The following is a 19,608-nucleotide window of genomic DNA, read 5'->3' on the forward strand; positions in this document are numbered from 1 at the left end:
TTTAAGTACAAATTCTTTATTTATTTTTTTTTTTGGTATGGCTTCTTGGAAGGGACTGTAAAAGACATTCTTATTGGAAAACAAAATCTAGAGAATTTCCAATGAAACCAGTCAAGGATCTACAAACGGGAATCTACGAACAGGCTGGCAAATCCACAGACGTGGTGACGGGACAACAAACAAAATGATTCCGTGGATCTGCAGCTATTCCTCCGCACGTTAAGGGACATCAGTGCCACAACTATAATCATAGTAACAAAAAAAAAAGCTGTTTTAACTTAGTACCTTTTATAAATACCTACATATAAATATTGTAAATGTACTTGATGACCAGAAACATTTTTAAAATGCTGTACATGAATGTCCTTTTGAGAGCAACAGTTTGACAATCTCAGTGACAAGGAAAAAAAGAAAAGGAAAAAAAAACAAACACTGGTATTTGAGCTCAGTGTCAGCTACCTTTCAACATATACAAAGCTCCTGCTCCCCATTTGCCCACACACTGCTTGTGATTATCTACATCCATCTGAAATTATCAAGACCCCAGTAAGTCAGATTATTGTGACTATTGAAAACAGTCAGTTACAAAGGGCTTTCTGTGGTTTGGGGAGCACTTGAAAAAAAAATCAGGAGATTCAAAAAAGGAATTTCTTTTTTATTAAGGCCTCTTGAATCAAAATGATAAAAAAAAGTGTAGTCCTGACATGACCATCTCAAAACAACAGAACTCCCACAGTCTCAACCTGAAATCTTTTGGTTTTGTCCTTGAGGTGAAATCTCTCGTCGTCCTCCTGTGTGGAGCTGAACGCTGGAGGTTTGTTCATGGGGCAGTGCTCCACCTTGCTGTGGATAGCACCAGGATGGGAACACAGATATGCTGGGAAGTCAGCTGTAAGCCTCCCCAATTACCACCCTGTCGTCACCCTGCACCCCCCATCTATGACTGTCCCCCAGCATCCTAAAGCAGCGGTGCCCTTCATTTCCACCCCAGATACTCTGGAATCAGGGGGGAAAGAGGTGTCACATGTCTCAGACAGCTCTCAAAACATCAATATGTACCACGGACAAATAGTACTTCCACTGATTGAGCCTAAAACATGCTAACATTGATAATAATGGCATACAAACAAACATTGACAACATTAATACAATAATAAAGGACAATAAAAATAATAATAAAAAATGAAGTGTCAGCTTCTGGAAGCCCTTGGAAGCTACCACATACTTTATGCTGTTTGGCTTCCCAACCTGAACCCCAACAGTCCTCCCATCATTCACCCTTTAACCAATGAGCAAGCAGCTCATCCTGATCGTATAGTGCAATGGTCCCACCTTTTTTCCTGAAAGCCGCTGCTGACAGCAGCATGGTCACCCTGTGGGGTGTTTCACTATCCTCTGTCCAAAGGTCTGCGACCACGACTCCCCCACTTCCCCCACCTCCTCCCCCCCACCCCCCAAAGACGCTCCCTCCTCTCTGCTCACTGCATGCGGTCCGGTTGGATGTGCTGCTGGGGGGCGTAGTGCAGGAAGGCTGGGGCGGGGCCGGCGGCAGAGGGCAGGGTGGGGTGCACGGTGGCCGGGGCCGTGGCGGCGGCGGCCGGGCCAGCAGAGGCCGTGGGGCTGGTGGCGTAGCTGTAGCTCAGGAAGCCGGCTGGGGAGGCGGCGTACGGGTACTGCTGCTCGAAGGCAGCCTGGGCGTACTGGCTGTAGGCCGCGCTGTAGTCCAGGTACGGGCTGCTGCTGACAGAAGTGGAAACCTGAGTGGGCAGCACCAGGCTGGGCTGCACATATGCTTGTGGGTAGACGTATGGCTGGGCCAACCTGCACAGACACAAAGACCAGAGGAGGGGGGTTAGACACAAGGGCTACAGCACCCGAGCAGAGAAATCCCAAGGCCTGGCTTCTATTGTTTACATTGCTTCCAGGAGGGTGAGCACGTTGGGAACATAAACTCTCTGTAGGTGTTCTGAACTTACAGCGTTCTCACGCGGATATCCACTGTTATTATATATATTAAACTAAATAGACGAGAGGCAGAGGAGGTTAGGAGGCGAAGGTGACTCAACCCTCTGTCTGTGTCAGTTAGTAAAAGCTACAAAACCTGTTAGGTAGGGCCTCCTGCGGTAGACGGGAAGGGAGGAGTGGAGGGGGTGAATGATAGAGTCAGCCGTTACTGGCAGGTTTTCAAGCTCAGGCATCAACAGAGTGTTTTAACAGCTGCTGTTCTTCACTTGCTGAACACACTCAAACACACAAAAAAAAAGAAAGAAAAAAAAGGGGAAGTGCATGAGGGGAGTGCAGAAGTTGCCGTCTCCTAGTTCTCACTGGTTTGTAAATCTCACACAACCTGAAACAGGTGATGATACTAGCCGGGGCAGGTAATGGTGGCGGGGGAGCTCATCAGGGCTTAGTGTGAGGCTCCGCCAGGCCTCATGGGTCGACTCTCAGAAGTAGCTGATTAGAGCTGTGGGGTCTGGGGACTGTACTGTCTTCGCCTGGCCACTTTATCCGCAGAGACAAGACAGGGGGTTTTAGATGAGTCTATTTTTACTCAGGATTTAAAAGTATATCGCCTGAGTTTGTTGTATAAATGGAAGGGATGGTGGAGAAAGCAGTCAGAGGACACCCTGTCTCCATATAAAGAGTGATATAATAGACTTTTTTTTAACAGATAAAGACATTATGAACAAATGTCACCTTGGCTTACGTTCTTCAGCTGCATCTCCGTGCTGCTAAAATAATATTCCTCTCATGGACTGTTTGTAAATTCAGCCTTAGTTGTTTTCTAACGCATTCAGTCTGTTAGAAGAAAATCAGTAATAAAAGACCGCTATGAAGTCAACACAGCAAAAAGATGGTAGCATGCAAGGATAGGGATGTCACCACACTCTCAAACACTCATATACACACCCCCTCTCCAACACCTCTGCCTTCCCCCTTCTATCTTTCCACCCACCCGAACACCCACACACACCAGTTACCACTGCAAACCCCAAACCATGCCATAATAGGGAAAGAGTCGCACTGCAATCAGCATAACCTCTTCAGTTCATATCACACAAAAGGGAAACAGATAAAAAAAAGGCACTCCAGTCCATCACAGCACACTGCACTGCACTCTCAAGCCATCACTGGCACCTTGGAGAGAGGCTGTCTGGGGGAGGGAGGAGGGGAGCAGGCAGATATCTCCTGTCATACCCCTCCTCGGGACTAGTCCTGTACTGTGGCCATCTTCTGGTCCTCTGCTGGTGCGCTGGTCAGCTGGCAGCAGAGAGCAACCGTGGATAGGAGGATGGCAGTGATTATTGTCAGCAATCACATTAAGGTACTATTGTGTCATTAAGTCAGTGGAGGGAAGCGTTTGCAAAGCACGGGGACAACAGGAAAGATGTGATCTAATCTGAAATGAGGAATGCATGTCCAATAACCATGAAATTAGGGGAAGAGAAAGAAAAAGTCTAGACTATAACATTATAACCTGCATAAAATTCTGCATAATTGTGTTTCAGAACAAGAGTTACAGAAGCTTAATGAGACATCTGGCATGGAAAGGGGAAATAAATCATTGTGTCGTTGGCCTGAACGCATAACAAGACAACAGTGGCTTACAACGAGTAGGCATAAGCAAATGAAGGCAACCCCCACCCCTGAGCACAATCTACACTTTGCCCTCACAGTGCTGTTGAGCTACTCACAAAGAGGCATTCACTCTCACACACAGCTTTCAAAGATGACCATACATTAATGCTGCGGGGCATATGTGCTTTCACTCGCATCACGTATAATGAGCCTGCCTTCTCCGTGGCCTTGGCGTGTCGCCACAGGCAAGTGACCTTATGTAGGTAAAGTGGAACAGAAAGAACGGAGAGACAAAGCATTCCTGTTTTATATCTTTGGTCTGTGCAGAGGAATGGAGGAGATGCCCGCTGCATGTTTAGCTTTTATCTATAGAGGAAAAAAAGGGGATGGGGACAAGTTAGGGACAGCAGCGAGTCCCTGGGCCACAGAGTTGCCAAGTGGATTGGGAGACAGCAGCAGGGGAATGTGGATGACGGCCAGAAGATCATAGGTCAGCTGGTTTTCTGCTGACGGCCAGTCGGTGTGCGTTTGACACAGTGCCACTCTGCGAATGGCAGGCTGAGACACCGGAGAGACAAGTTTACCAGCAAACATTTGATGACTGCGAACATTACAAATACCGGCTGGAGAATTCACGAAGGCCACATAATGAGCTAACGTGAAAAGCCTGGGCGATATCGCACCGAGCAGTGAAATATTTCTACACCGTAACACAAATGACCTTCAGCACATGAGTCACCGCGACACAAAGTGTGAAAACAGACAGGACTGGGCTGGGAGGGGGAATTAAACAACACCTTACAATACTGTGAAGGGACTTGATATGCCTTCCTTTCCTCTTTGTTTAAAAGAACTGAGATTATTCTTTGAAAGCCGGAGCGGAAAAAAAAAGGTGTTTTGTTTGACACCTGTAGAGCTGAGTTTCCTAGGGAGTACACTGTCTCATTAAGCATTAGCCCCCCCCTCTACCTCCTCATTCTCCTCTTAAACCCCCACCTCCCTCCCAGTCTCACAGAGGTGTCAGTTTTCAGTGTCTCCATCAGGCATACTGGTAGTGGTAGCATGGGAACAGAAGAAATCTAGGTAAAAATGGGAAATGTATATGATGTGGGAAAGCAAGGCGACTATGGATGGCGTGGAAGTGATGAGACATGAGGACAGATGAATCTGCAAGCACACTGACAACTCCTCCTATCCCCATCAAAACAATGTTCCTGGCCTCAGTGACCCCCACTGGCCCTCACAGTCCACAGCATCTGCTGACCACAGCTATACACACACACACATCCACGTCACAAAGTCCCAACCAGCCACACCAGCGCTACATCCAGCGCTCCAGTGCTGCTCAAAATCCTACAGCAGACCACGTCCTCCTCACACCATATGTTGTCAAGGGGTTTGAGAGGAGGGGGGCTGAGAACAGAGGCTAAAAGAAAAGCCACTTGTACGCTCTGCATCTTAGGGAGGCCTGTGTCTGTCACCCAGCATACAGAAGAAACCCAGAGACAGGAGGACAGGTGCTCCGTGTGCCTCTCTGAGTCTCTGGGGTGGTGGTCATGGGAGATTAAGGGGGTGTAAAAGGCTGTAATATGACCCAGCACCTGTCAGGCACATGCCTCAAAGCAATAGTGTACGCCACATTTCAAACCCTCGAGGCTTTAGTACCATCCATGCAGACTGTGGTAACAGGGGCATCAACATAAGAGGGACTTTCTTGTGTCCTCTGCAGGCCTTAGAAATGGTGACATGTCCCCAGTGGATCCAGTGAGCTCTTATAGAAGGGCTGATGACAACTCCTTGTTAGTTCAAGAGTGTCTCTTCTTTGGGTTCATTGACCTCCAAAACCATGAAATGTTTCTTATTTAGTCATCGCTGTGGACTGCCCTGGGATTTCCACAAAGCTCACACACTCTTAAGTCATGCACTGTAAAGGGATGTAGCGACAGATTGCTTTCATTTCATCTGCAAGTTTTGTTTTAGACATATCCAGGGTGATGTGCAGTGTTTTAATGGGAAAATGAGTCAAATCATCTAAAATAACAACAGTCTCCAACAGAAAATAGTGACAATGTTCAGTATAAGAGTCCAAGGCCAATTGCTGGATTTGGCTGAGTTGAAAAATCACAAAAGAATCAGTTTACACTAATACATAACATGAAAAATAGTTACTGGTTGATGAATTACTCTCAAACCATCACCAACCCCTTAGCGAGAGCCTTACCAAAAATTAGCTAAACATTAAAGTTGTTAACGATTGACCCTCTGTTTATCTATTAACCAGATACGTTTTAGCATCTCAGAAGTACAACACCTGAAAGAAATATACATTTCTATGGGCTTGTGTATCTATAAGTGTGTCAAAACTCCTTCACAAACTTGACTGGACTTGTGGTATTTTACTCTTCCAGACAGATCTAAGGTTTTGAGTGTAAGATATGAGTGGTGCTGAGCTGTAGCTTGAAGCGTGATATGAGAGCTGCAGGGTAGAGGAGTCATTACTAGGGCGAAATGCTCATTAGCTGCTTGGCAGACCGTGGCTTTTAGACGCTATCCAGGCTGTTTCTACAACACAACCACTTTAAGAAAGCCTTCTCAGTAACCGAGCCCACTCAGGCAGGTACATGAGCCGAGAGACTCCTGACAGAAGTTAACAAGTGAGTCACACATTCACCTCTGGAACGCATTTCTATTACCACTGATATGTGAACCGTCTCTCCGGCCTACAAAACTCAAATATGCTAATGGACTGGTTGTGGAGTTGCATGTGGACACAGAAACTGACATGTACTTTCCAGAGGCCCCGTTTGTCAAAGGAATAGTAGCCTAATGGCACAGAGCATAATACAAGAGAACCCGACAAGCGCCCACTCCCGCTCACTTACCCATACTGCCTCTGGAGGAGCGCTGGGTGAATGGGCTGCACTCCGATGGATATGCCTGGAAGAGAGGAGGCTGGCTGTCAGACAAACACATCTGCATTTACAGAGGAGGACCAGAGAACAATACACAGAGGGCACGGACAGACAGAGGCAGAGTCTGTTTCAACCCCACCACTGAACAACAATTTTAAAATGTGCAGTAAGCTGCAGTAAAAACATGAATGCAACTGGGAAACTGAATGTCATTTGGCACGTCAGTATAAAGTATGTATGAGCACAGTGGCAGGCTGAAACCACATGTCACACACTAAACCGCCTCTTTTGTCCTTCAGAGGCAAACAGAAGATGTAAGGAGGATGTCTCAACATGCCCATGAACACAAATGAAAAGGTAATTATTCATCTTTCTGTCTTCCACTCAGTGATGAGCTCATCTTCTGACACATTTAGAGACTTGTGTCAGCTGCTTAAATCGCAATATACCTGCGTAGCTTAGGTGTGGTTTCATGTTGTGGACATTAATAACTTTTGTTGTGTGCCTTATGCTCTAATCTGGGGTTTACCAGAATTAGAGCACCCATCATTGTCGGGATTCTATGGTTAAAGTGAAGCTCGTCACCTGTCTGTATGCTGCGAGGCTTAGCGCCCAGGTAGGCCAGGTTGACGTTGGCCTTCCTGCCGTCGATGATGGGGTTGGGGTCCTTGCAGGCTCTCTCAGCAGCTCCTCGGTCCGTCATCGTCACCTGGTGATGAGTCAGACTCGTCAACGAAAAATAAATTCATTGTCTCAAGTTTGAATAACAGACAGCTTCCTTTCTTTATAAACGTAGCAAAACAAAACTTTTAAAAAAACAAAACAAAAAAAAAAACCAAACACTTGAAACACACAAAACAGGTCTTGGGTGTGTTATCATAAAAGTCCCCCTACAGGCTTTCCTCTGTTATGATCCCGTTTCTCTGAAGAAGAAGGGAACCTACAAACAAAGCACAATGATAAGCTTTGAAAACTGCCCACAGCAGCAGTAGCCAGCCACTCGACTGCCACTCAGCCATGGGCAGAGCTGCTGAAATATGGATCTGAGAAGAGCAACAAGGAGCTTATCCAATTAGGGACAAAATAAGGAGATTGGTATTAGTCCACCCCTCCTCTCTCCCTCCTGGCATTAGACGAGCCCTTCTGTTTTGATTGCCATGTTCTGCCAACTCAGAGTCACCTCTGTGCGTGGACCGAGCAGTGAATGTAGGCCACGGCTGGCATTGTTTAAGAGGACGTTTTAAAAGCAGCATGCCTCTTCGTAGGGGAAGGATCCGGAACAAAGCCCACTCCAGGGCCAGTGTTGTGAACACACAGGAAGGAACGAGGCTGTGTTTACACTGAAGAGCCTTGCTGTGGGGGGTTCTACTAATCCACCTCTGAAGTGTGTTTAGAAAAAAGGTGCGCTCAGCTTTGGGCACCTCCCTCCCCTCCTGCCAGCCTTCTCTCCGACTGGAACGTTCGGAAAACAGAATTAGCCGGCTGCCTCACGGCTCACAAAAAAAAGTGAATAAAGTGCTGATCGCTTCACTATCGCCAGTTTGTGTGTGTGTGTCTGTTTTCCTGGGAAGCACCCACATCGCCGTGAGCCAGTTTAACCTGAAACACCAGCCTCCACACGCAGCCGTTTGATACCAGCAAGACTCACAGAACAGCTTTTACTCTGAGTTACAGAGCTGATGTGTAAACACAGAGCGCAATTGTCTTACAATTCTGCCTTTAGTGGTAAACATGCACACATAACAGTTTTCCATTCCTTCTTTGGCCTGATAGTACATTAGTGCTGATGTGTCTTTCCAAGGTTCTGGTAAATATTTGCATTTCTTCTGCAGCTTCTGTTCTTTGTGTCAAAGTGAGTGCTGGTTTTTATCTGCCAGAAACAGGATAAGTCACCTATTAATGTAGACTGAAACTGGGCATCACAAGGCTTCTTAGATATTTGTGATCAAAGATGAAACACCAGTAAACAGCACTGGTTCCCCACTCAGGCAGCCTCAAGTGTGTGTGTGTGTGTGTGTGTGTGTTTTTAAAGTTTACAATTTGATGGTTTGGGCCTGTCTGTGACCTGATCAAGATAAGATCAAAGGGGGGAGTTCAACATAAATTTGTACAATAGCACAGAGCCGATTTGTTGGTGCTGGAATTCCTCTCAGCAGCCAAGATGTTGATGTAAATCATGTGCTACGGCCGACTGCTCCGGTCCTTGACAATGGAGGGCAGGGTGTGCAAGGTCAACCTCCCCATTGCTCTAAAATAACCATATAAAGCAGCAAGAGGTGCAGACCGTCTCTCACACACACATTATATATATATATATATATACACACACACACACACACACACACACACACACACACTTAGAGCTATAAACTGGGGCTGCTGAGGGAGTGTGTGTGTGTGTGTGTGTGTGTGTGTGTGTGTGTGTGTGTGTGTGTGTGTGTGTGTGTGTGTGTGTGTGTGAAGGGGGCCTTCAGTGGGTGGGGGGTGGACATCAGACATATGTTGAAATATAATCTTCTTAGTTACCCATCAACTTGTGTGATCCCTCATCCTCATTAAGCTAAAATAACAGCAAGGCAGGCGAAAAAAACAGAGATGCTGTGCAATTATGCGTTTAAGCCTCAGTGGAGAGGATTACCTTTGACATGTAGCTGAATGACTACACAGCTTAGCATGTACATTCAGTCATACAAACTCCACATGTGAGGAGAGCATGCAAAGCCGGTGTTTGAACCCTCAGGTAGCAGCGGACAGGTGAGATGGAGCGTGTTTTGAGGACTGGCGTGAGCAGTTAGACTGTGTTGTTTATACTCACAAAGCCGTATCCTCTGGATTTGCCGGTCTGTCTGTCTGTTATCACCACAGCCTCGTCAATGTCCCCAAAGGCCTCGAAGTATTTTCTCAGCGAGGCGTCGTTCGTGTGGTAGGGCAGCCCGCCGACGAAGATTTTGGTAAAAGTGGTGTCTTTCTGCAGCGGTGAGGGATGCATGACTTCCAGGGCTCCGTTCATGAACTGATGAAGAAGCATTGGTCAGCCGGAGGCAAGACTGAGGCACTCTGAGGACACAACTAAGCGCTCAACAACCTCCCAGCATCGATAAAAAGCGAAACTCGGCCTCTCGCTGGACTTTTCCGTGGTTTTCCGCTGTTGTTGTCACTTCGCTCGAAGTTGAAACAACCTGATCACATCCGCGACTATGCGAACTCCTCCCGCCGCTGCTTGCGTCTTCGCCGCTGTGAGGAAATGTGCCGGGAGCTTATATATCGCGCCTGTGAGACCCCGCCCCTAATGCAACTCAACCGATCAGCGTTGCCCCTCGCCGCAGCCGCACCTCCCATTGGCCCGCCCTCCTCCCGGCGCTGAGCTGCACCTGCTTTTGTCTTTTACAGCACAAAGGAAAAGCCGCACCGTGCGGCAGAAAGCGCGGCTCTGCCACATGGCGCATTGTACTACTGTAATGAGGAAGTAATTGTCTCGGCTTTTGGCCTACATCACCTCTCCTGAATGCAATAAACTGTACATGGAATATGCTTATGTCACTGTCACTCCACTTTATAATGATGACATGCAGTATTTATGAGCAGAAAGCAAATACAAGAGTTCTCCAAGTTTAGTTTTTTTTGTTTTTTAACAGTGCTGCTGAAACAAAGGGACAGCTAAAACCACAGCGACTTAAAGCACTCTTGGGCCTTACTGATCGTACCGAGTTTGTAACCTTCTAATATTTAACACATAAAGGGGAGTTACTAGCCTACAGCACAGCCACACTGCTACTGGTGGTTTTATAATATTCTTAATGTACTAAAAGGTATTTCTTTCCCTAACATAACCTCACAATTCGACTTTTCTCTGAAATAGTGCATTACAGTACAACATACCATAGTGAAGTAAGAAAACTATTATTTTTCCCCAAGAGCTTCAGTAAGACAACTGCACTTTTCTTTTCACTTCTTGGGGACATTTCATCTCATCCAAGAGGCTTCTTCAGCTCTAATAGTGAGGTGATTTAGGCCAGGAGCGAGACAGTTACTTACTCATTACACTAATACAATGCACCATGTGGCAGTGCAAGTTTACCTATTTTCTACAAAAGCTCTTAGGATTACCATGACCTAGATGACTGAGAATCTTTTTGGAGAAGCAATATAGGAACTGTGAGGTAAACTGAAATGGTTGTGGTAATTTATCAACCAGTCTGGCTAAAGTACATTTATAAAAGGATATTACACAAGTGTCTTCAAAGCACTTGTTAGGACTCCGCTAGTTCTTCTCTGCAAATTTAGGAAAGAGCAGCTCCATAGCAACAGTAAATGTAAACTTCACACAGTAAATGCTCCAGGTACTTGTGCAAGCCAGTGAGTCTTGTCTGGTTTATGATTATGAGTGAGGTCAAGTCTCAAGGAGCCCAGAGAAGTGCTACCAGCATCACCCCATGAAAGCTGAGAGGAACCGGTGAACTGTGGCGGCAGCATACCTTCCCGCCCTCGGTGCCTTGGAGCTCCACTGCTAAGTACCACAGGTCAGGCTAGCAGTGAGGTGATACTCTAATGACCTCAATAAAAGGGCATTTAATTCACACCTTCTCCGCTATGAACTGGTTCACTTCTCACACATGGCCTTTGTAGCTGCCCATGCTAAAACATTCATATCCTCTTGATAAAACCCCCAATTACCAGCTGTGTATCCCTGTCAAAAGGAGCGGATGAAGAACCCCACTGTCCTGCTTTGATCTCATGTAGTCCTGCTTAGCTACAGGTGGCAGCTGGAATTGACCAGCAAAATGCTCCACCTGCTGGTTAATTTGAACTAAAGCAAGCAGACAGGAGGAGTCACTGCAATACAGATGTTGTTCAGTGTTTATCTTTTTTCAGTTTATGATGATTCCAATGCCAGAGACCTACATCATGGAGAGATTAACATCTGAAATACGAGATAGTGGTGAAGTCTGAAGGTGATGTCTTTGCATGCACAATACAGTCTAGCAAATGCCCAACAAACATGTACACAGCAAACACATAGGTTATTCTCAACCTACTTACTCCCTCGTGTTGGAATAAACATGTTCAAATCTAAGAGTATGCACTTATTTATTTTACATCCCAGTTTCATCAACGGAGCTAAACCATCAATAACAGCAAATCATAAGAAACTGAAAAACCCTTTGGAAAGCTATAAAAAAAAAAACAAGGAGCTGGACACATAATAATCAAAAACATCAAGATGAATGACAAATAAAACCCTCCCCTTCTATGATGACCTCTAAGACCAATTCTCATGCAGCTGTCATCAACGCCAGTTGGGTAGGCCCCTCTGATTGGTCCATGCACAGTACACAGCACCACGGCATTGGTCCAGGTGTTTGCCAAAAGGAAGGAGTCTGTGTCGAGCGTATACACACACTAAAGCAGCAGGTCTTCCGCATTTCCCCACAAGAGATGCGACTTGGCACGATGAATCTAGAGACAGGAGGGAGCAGTCAGTCACGGAGAATTTTTCTGAGGTTTTGTTGTGTTTATTTCTGAGTAGGTGTCCATTTATCCACAGAATAAACAACACAAATAACTAAACAGCAGACAAAACTCAGCCCTTACAAATGACGGTTGATTTATATAAATTATTTCTTTCTCATGTATAATATTCCTACAACTTTTGATTGTCCATATTTTAATAAGTAACAGTACTCCAATAAATTTTTATGCCAAAGAATACACCGTAAAGCCTAACTATTTAGCTAAATGCCGTAAAAAAATTTTTTTTAAAAAGCCAGCAGGCGTCACTCAAATATTTCTGATAGTGAAGGAGCAAAAGCAGCTTGTATACACCATCACAGCAGAAACCACGCAAGCCTTCATCCTAACTACGCTCAGGTCAGTACAGGCTAGTTAGAGCAGTAACATGGCAACACTGAGCTCTACATCATGTCCATCTCCTCACTGCCCACATCCATGCATGCCCTTAAATGCCCCAGTTAAGAGTCACAGAGGGGCAATCAGGAAAAGGGGCAGCCCCATCCGTTGACCGCGGTCTCCAGGTTTACAGACAGTGGCTGCCCTGCTCTCACCATTTCTTGTTCCGAGGCTTCAGCTCCTCGGCAGCGTTCCTCAGAAAGATGTAATTCTTTTTCTGGGGGTTGTAGTACTCGTGGCCCTGAGGGATGCAGAATGCGAGTTAGTGGCCGAAATAACTACACCACTGCATCCAGAGTGACAAGACAAGCTTTGCAAACTAGAGCTGCAAAGTACAACAGCTTTTCAGAAGATCTTACACCTCCTACCTTTGACCAGTCATAACTAGAAGCATATGCAAAGATGTTGCCATTGTGGTTGAAGCAACAAGCTGTGATGGGCTGGTCGAGCTGCTCCGAGGTCTTCAACTTGGTGCGGGCGTCTTTGTCCCAGAAGCTGAAGCGTCCATCTGAGCCCACAGTGGCCAGTGTGCCATGAACAGGATGGAAAGAAATGGCATTCACCTGGTGAAGATTGAAAACAGCAGGTGGAAACATTATAACTAGGCTGGTTAGTATAGCAGAGTGATTAGATTGTAATGACCAGTGACACAATATATATATATATATATATATATATATATATATATATATATATATATATATATATATATATATATATATATATATATATATGTATGTATATATATATATATATATATATATTTATTTATATATATATATATATATATATATATATATATATATATATATATATATATATATATATATATATATATACACACCATATATTAGTAATATATATAGCACCTTTCAAAACTGTAATTACAGCGGGTTTTAGAAAAAAAAGAAACAACACAAGAACAAACAAGAAAAAATAAAAGCAATAATAAAACATGAACAAGGCGTAAGTACAGCTTTGAAAAAGACATAAAATATTTTAGAGATGGCAATCTGTACAGGTTTAAAAGCTTTTTAAACTGAGGCACTCAGTATGCTACTGATAGTAAGTGGAAGCTTGCACAGCCCTGGGGCTTAAACACTAAAAACATGATTCCTACTTTTTCAGTCAGGAACGTGGAATGTTTGAAATGATCTAAGGTGTCCAGGTGCAGAATAAGGGGTTAAATGTTCTGAGATGTAGAGCAGAACAAAGATCATGTACAGATTCACAGTAATCAATAAAATCTTAAATTGAACTCTATAACAAATGGGGAGCCAGTGTAATTTGCTGTAAATGGGAAGCTGCTGCATCATTTAGACAGGTGACTAATGAGTTGCAGTAGTCCAGGTGAGAGACTATAAGGCTGTGTGGATGAGTTATACATCTATGTTATTCGACAGCATTGGTTTGGTTTTGACCGTGTAAGCTGAGACACTGGCTGACATTGAGAAAAAACACACAAGGGCCATTAAAATTGCAAAGGCAACTGAAAAACACATGGAAATTACACAATTATTCATATTACTTAAAAATGTTAAGTGTGCTGTTGTCAAGCCAGAGTCACATTTTGAATTGATATTTCTCTAGTTAGCATATTTAGATACAAGTGCCTGATTTACTGTCCCTCTTGGCCAAATAACACACTGGAAGAGGGCTGCGTGAATTGGTCCAAGCCACTTTGTTTGTTTTACAATTTAGAGAGCCAGGACTGTGTGTGAACATTAAATATTTTTGAGCGCATACGGAAAAAGGGCAGCTAGCAGACTGACAGGAGATATTCTCTGAAATTAACAAAAGTGTATTTGATTAGAATGGCATACTCCGCCATTAATACTGAACACTGTACAAAATAAACCCCATTATTTTACTTTGGACAGTAGATATGCAATACTGAAACAAAAAATAAATAAAGAACAATAATAAAGTGAGGTGTAACGAATTATACAAATTTTTGTTAGTTTAACCTATGCTAAGATATCCATTATTTGTGATATTAGTTTTACCTATTGTAAGAAGTTCAAAACTAGTAAAATTTTTGTGCTCCAACAAAAAAATATGTTAATAAAGGCTCTTTTGAGCACAAAAGACACATTTAAAAAAAATGTTAGCACTGTATCAGAAATTAGGAAGAGCTTACAGCATAGATGTCCTGTGGAGTGGTTGTGTTGGTTCCATTGGACCTGTGGCACTTGAAGGTGAAGTTGTCTTTGGCTCTGAAAGGGATCAGAGAACACATTCATGTCTTTTTTCAAACTGGGTATAAGTAGTGATTTAAAATTATGTCAACAAAAGAATGATCCCAAGCATGTGCGCTTCATTGAATATGAGGAGTGGATTGCTTTAGCCACTCACGGGTTTGGAGGATTGATATAGTGGATTGCCACTCGTCCCTCAATGCTTCCCAGTGCAAAACCTGTAGGCTTGTTCTGCTTGTCCTTGAATATGGCAACACAGCGATGCTGCAAGATAAGAGCAGGATAGTGAACCGGATCAAAAGACAGTCATACATGAAAACCTCAACATCTTACAAAGCTTGGTTCATAATTTGCATCAAGTAAGATAAGGTGTGAGTACAGTGGTCCCTCAGTTCAGTCCCGCGGTTCATTTTTCATGATGTCACTGTATCACGGATTTTTAAATTGCATTTCATATTGCGGATTTTTCACTATATCATGGGATTTCATGGTATATAGGTATTTTTATATATTCATTATTGTGGCGAGTTGCGTTGATGAAGATACCTGCCTTTCATGACTCTGCAACTGGCAGATGCTTTTATTTTGACACACCCAGCAGGAGACAATAAAGAAAATGTGGCAGGAAGTCATCAAACTCACTACACTTCACACTCACGGTCCTGACAACATACCACTTAACCAAACTAACTAGGCAGATTAAACCACAAAAACACAAACACTACAAGAGTTGGCTGTAAAACGTGTTGAAATGTTCAGAAGTTGGAAAACACAAACTGACATGAGTTCAAAGAGGATGAAATTCTACCTGATGTTTGAGAGGAGAATCTATTCTGCGAAACTCAGAGGGCTGGTTCTCTAACTGGTACACTATAAGGCCTCTCTCAGCTGTGGCAACCACCGCCATGGGGTACACCTACACGTAACAGTCGGGGAGGTACAAGAAAGCACACAGAGCAATCAGTCAACAATCAATTATCTAACCAGAAAGGATTACAAATTATGTTATATTTGGTATAAAACACTTACAACATCTGCACAGTAGCATCTCTCTGGCATTTGTAGAGACATCATTGGATTGGGAGAACGGGTATCCCAGAACTAATGCAGAAAACAGAAAAACCATCATCTTTGTTCACTTAAAGTCTGTAACCACTTTGAGACACCAAGTTCAGAAACATTAAATAGAGCACTATTTTGTAAGATCAACACAATATTTCCATTGTTCATTGCAAATAAAAGTAAAACAATTGCCGCCAATATAATTTTCTGCAACATTAACATCTTGTTTCTAGATTTTCTAAACCATTGTGCAGTAGTTGGTTTCTTCTCTGTCACTCAAACCAGACTTTCTGGATAATTTATTATTGTCTTGCCTTTTTCAGACATGTGTATTGACCCTAACTGACCAAGCAACTAAATGTGTCTTTTCAAGCACTGAAAGATGGCTTTTGTACCTTCAGTGTTTTGTCCCAGCTGCCGGTCATGATACAACTGTAGTTTGGGGCTTTTATCCAGTGGATTGCTTTAATTGGGCCATCATGCTATGAGGAGAAATGACGAGAGGTGTAAGATGATTTTGCATCATTCAAAACTACATAGTTAATCCTGGTGGTTTCATCTAACCTGTGCAATCTGCATTGCTTGGTTGCTGTTAAGATCCCACATCTTGGCTGTCTTGTCACAGGAAGCAGTGAAGACTTTACTCCCATCCTGGTTAAAAGAACAGAACACCATAAATTATTCTACAGCCTAACAGACAGCATCTACTGCAGAGCTTAAATGAGTTTGTATGAAGAGACCTACATCACTCCAGCATGCATCCAGCACTGGACCTGTGTGCATCTGTTGGGCTTTGGGGACAGTCTGACCATTGTCCTGCACCTCCCAACATCGGACCTGAAGTCAGAAGATGCAACAGAGTCTACAAAGCTGTGTAAACTTGTGAGAATACTACAACCTCATGATCTCGTGCAGAAATAGTCCAAGATGAAGACAAGGATGATAAAAGTTTTCATCTCATCCCCGCTGGACCCAAACGCCATAAAGTCCATAGACTTAAATTTATTATCTACCACTGCTCAGTGCTGGGAGTAACACATGACAGTAATATGTAACATTCACATTTAATTTGTCTGTACTGCATTATTGTAACACATTACTGAAGCAGTATGACCTTCTGCAAGTGCAACCTTGATTCTTTTAGACATGCCAATAAGTCTTTTTCTTACCATAACATTTTTCTGTGAGTGCTCTTTGGGTCCATTTTCACAAACTTTTTCTTCAGGCATTCAAATTTTTTTTTATTAAAAAAGGTCTTGTGAATGTAGTCCTTATAGGAATTAGGATCTGTGCTGATATAGGCATATGTAAGGCCATCCTTTGTTAAAAGTCTGGACTGTGCAATTTTTAACAGCACTTGACTCTCTGATCTGAGGGGTCTAGGTGCAGAAAAAGGGGTAAAAAGTTCTCAAAGTGGAGCCAGAGCATGTAGAGGTTTACAAGCAATCAACAGGATATTAAACTGAATTCTGTGATGAATGGGGTGTCAGCGTAATTTGGTACTGGTGAACGGGAATTTGTGCTTCACATAGGCATACGACAAATGAGTTGCAGTAATCCAATAAGGGTGTGCATGAGTTGTGGGTACTCTGGCTTCCTTCCATAGTCCAAAAACAGGTGCTCAGGGTAATTAGTCATTCTAAATTGTTTGTAGGTGTGACTGTGAGTGTGCTTCTTTGTCTTCTTCTTTGTGCAGCCCTGTGATAGACAGGCGACCTGTCCAGGGTGTTCCCTGCCTTCACCTTAAGTCAGCTGGGATAGACTCTAGACTCCGACTCCAGCTCCAGCTCCAGCTCCAGCTCCAGCTCCAGCTCCAGCCCCCCCCCCTCCTTATTATGACCGAATAAATAACTCACATCGTTGGCCCAGGACCCTCCAATGAGAAAGTTGCCTGGCATGGTGGGTGGACTGAAGGCCAGACAGCTGATGCTGTCATCTGGAGGAGAAGTCACTTCAACATCCTGCGGGGCAACATTAAGATGTCAGGTGAACAGGTGAGGACGCTGTTATCATGATAGAGCTGCCAGTTTTTTTTTCTGGTTTACCTTCATGGGATTGTGGCTGTCTGTTGTCGTGCTTCCAAACACACCGGTCCCTCCTGTACCAAAACCAGAGCTTGTTCCAAACAAACTCATAGTGCATTAATGTTACTGGAAGCCTGGAGGGAAACGCAAAGCACGATGTATTTTACATAATAAGAGACTATATTAATTTACCTGTCGAGGGCATTAACACTATTAAACGCAAAACCGTGCTAACATGTAACGAGCGTTAGCTGAAGCCAACAAACAGTAGCTCTGATTCCAAACAATCCAAAACGCTGTCTAACGCTAGATAGCTAACGTCAACACGTTGAGCTAGTTTAGCTAAATGACTTCAGCTACCAGACCATTTAAAATTGCACTAGAATAGCATTTTCAACACTCATATTACAACGAGGTCAAATATCAAGTAAACCGATATGTAACTTAGCTTGACAGCTAACGGTGATGCTAACGTAACCGCTGCTAGCTTAGTGCTGCTAGCAAGCATGCTAACACATAAATAAACGGGGAGTTCCACTGTATGAGATAATTAATATACATCTGCGAATATGTACTGCTGGTTCAGCCATTCAATATGGCATAAAATGAACATTATGCTAGTTTAAGATAGCTAACGTTAGCTACGTTTTTGCCAATCCACCGGTAGCTCCTGGGTTAAAAACTTTCCTGTGCGGCAGAATTGCACTTAAACACCATATCATGAGCAGCACCGCCTCACAGCTATATCTACAAACTTACCTTAAATTCGTGTAACTGTGTTTATTAGCCCGTACCGATGAAAATGCCTCACTAACACCAGACAGCAAAGTGTGGCGCGGTTGTTCCCCGGAGTGCGTCTGTCGCAGTTTGATGGCGTATCGACCACAAATTGAAATAATGCAGTTTTAAGAGGAAACGCTTGAAGGCGGTGCAGGACAGCAGGTCACTGTGGAGAGCAACAGGCTGGATAGACTGCTTCGACAGACAAAGCTATGAGAGCATCTGGTGGCTGCATTTAGAGTATGCAACTACATAAAATGTCACTTAACGTCAAATTATTCTAAACTGCATCACCTCTCAATGATTGCAGAACTTCTAAGCTCAGGCAGTAGCATATTTAATCTTGTGTAAAATTAAAAACTAGATTTACTCTTTTAAAAACACAAGTTGTGTAATCAATGCAACAAAAGTCAGCACATCTTTTATTACTGAGAGTAAATCTTAGAGGGTACCAGTGTTGCACAAATTCCTGGAGAAACATTCTGTCATTGTTCCGAGACATTTTTCTCCAGCTGCCCTTTGCTGAAGGGGTTCTGTTGTTTCACTTTTCTCGACAAAAATAGCCCAAAGGTGTTGTGTTGGATTCAAGTCAGACAACATTCTTGGTCAGGTTGTAATTTTTTACTTATTTTCTTCTGTAGAAACTCTTCTGATCGTGTGCTTTTGGTTGGAATATTCCCATTCTGCCATGCTCCTGCAGACTGGGAGTGATCTTGACAGCTAGTATTTTGGTGTATCATGGTGCCACCTAAAACTGTAATTCCCCGACACATTTTGCAATCGTTTAGCCCCATGCCATTACACTATCAGCTCTGCGCTTGACTGTCAGGCTTATGCATTCACCATTGTAGTACAGGAACACGATACATAGAACTCCATCTGGGCTGAACAAATTGATCTTGGTTTGTTCTGACCAGAGAACATGCTCCCAAAATCCACCAAGCTTCTTTCCATGTTATTTAGCAATGTTTAATCTTGCAGTTTTGCACCCAGCAGCAACTAGCAAGGATGTTTTTCTTGAATGCTGTCCATAGAAGAGGCACATAATGATTTGATGTAATGTCCTTCACGCTGTCTGAGCTGTCACAAAGACTCCAATTCCCTTTGATGAACCCTGTGTCAGGTCAGAAGGACATGTTTTTCTAT

The 19,608-nt window shown here is 43.7% G+C and overlaps 2 protein-coding genes across 3 annotated transcripts; both read right to left on the bottom strand.

The window, feature by feature from the left end:
• On the bottom strand, window positions 1-9,738 carry LOC111570501 (RNA binding motif protein 38). Its single transcript, XM_023273302.3, has 4 exons — window positions 9,307-9,738; window positions 7,077-7,200; window positions 6,462-6,516; window positions 1-1,821 (listed from the first exon to the last, which is right to left on the bottom strand). Exons 1-4 carry the CDS (start codon window positions 9,517-9,519, stop codon window positions 1,479-1,481), a joined length of 735 nt encoding a protein of 244 aa, XP_023129070.2. The 5' UTR covers window positions 9,520-9,738; the 3' UTR covers window positions 1-1,478.
• A 1,824-nt stretch (window positions 9,739-11,562) lies between these two features.
• On the bottom strand, window positions 11,563-18,589 carry rae1 (ribonucleic acid export 1). 2 transcript variants are annotated; one of them, XM_023273301.3, is made up of 13 exons: window positions 18,442-18,588; window positions 17,704-17,816; window positions 17,515-17,619; window positions 16,403-16,495; window positions 16,223-16,309; window positions 16,054-16,140; window positions 15,626-15,697; window positions 15,405-15,512; window positions 14,754-14,860; window positions 14,539-14,614; window positions 12,767-12,961; window positions 12,554-12,639; window positions 11,563-11,948 (listed from the first exon to the last, which is right to left on the bottom strand). In XM_023273301.3, coding segments are annotated over exons 2-13 (1,107 nt in total). In that variant the 5' UTR covers window positions 17,794-17,816; window positions 18,442-18,588; the 3' UTR covers window positions 11,563-11,947. The 2 variants fall into 2 exon arrangements, with proteins under 2 accessions (XP_023129069.1, XP_023129067.1); XM_023273299.2 differs by lacking the exon at window positions 11,563-11,948 and having other exon boundaries at window positions 12,550-12,639; window positions 18,442-18,589.
• Window positions 18,590-19,608: the final 1,019 nt, after the last annotated feature.

This window comes from Amphiprion ocellaris, chromosome 5, assembly GCF_022539595.1.
Source record: "Amphiprion ocellaris isolate individual 3 ecotype Okinawa chromosome 5, ASM2253959v1, whole genome shotgun sequence".
NCBI classification, from domain to species: Eukaryota; Metazoa; Chordata; class Actinopteri; family Pomacentridae; genus Amphiprion; species Amphiprion ocellaris.

What these genes read in the sequence shown, in the direction of transcription:
- LOC111570501 (XM_023273302.3), bottom strand. Translation starts at nt 9,519, where the DNA reads ATGCTTCTTCATCAGTTCATGAACGGAGCCCTGGAAGTCATGCATCCC. An exon ending in AATCCAGAGGATACGGCTTT is followed by an intron (nt 7,201 to 9,306) that starts GTGAGTATAAAC and finishes ACTCATCACCAG; the next exon opens with GTGACGATGACGGACCGAGG. An exon ending in GCCTCGCAGCATACAGACAG is followed by an intron (nt 6,517 to 7,076) that starts GTGACGAGCTTC and finishes CCTCTCTTCCAG; the next exon opens with GCATATCCATCGGAGTGCAG.
- rae1 (XM_023273299.2), bottom strand. Translation starts at nt 17,793, where the DNA reads ATGAGTTTGTTTGGAACAAGCTCTGGTTTTGGTACAGGAGGGACCGGT. An exon ending in ACAGCCACAATCCCATGAAG is followed by an intron (nt 17,620 to 17,703) that starts GTAAACCAGAAA and finishes GTTGCCCCGCAG; the next exon opens with GATGTTGAAGTGACTTCTCC. An exon ending in TATATCAATCCTCCAAACCC is followed by an intron (nt 14,615 to 14,753) that starts GTGAGTGGCTAA and finishes GATCCCTTTCAG; the next exon opens with AGCCAAAGACAACTTCACCT.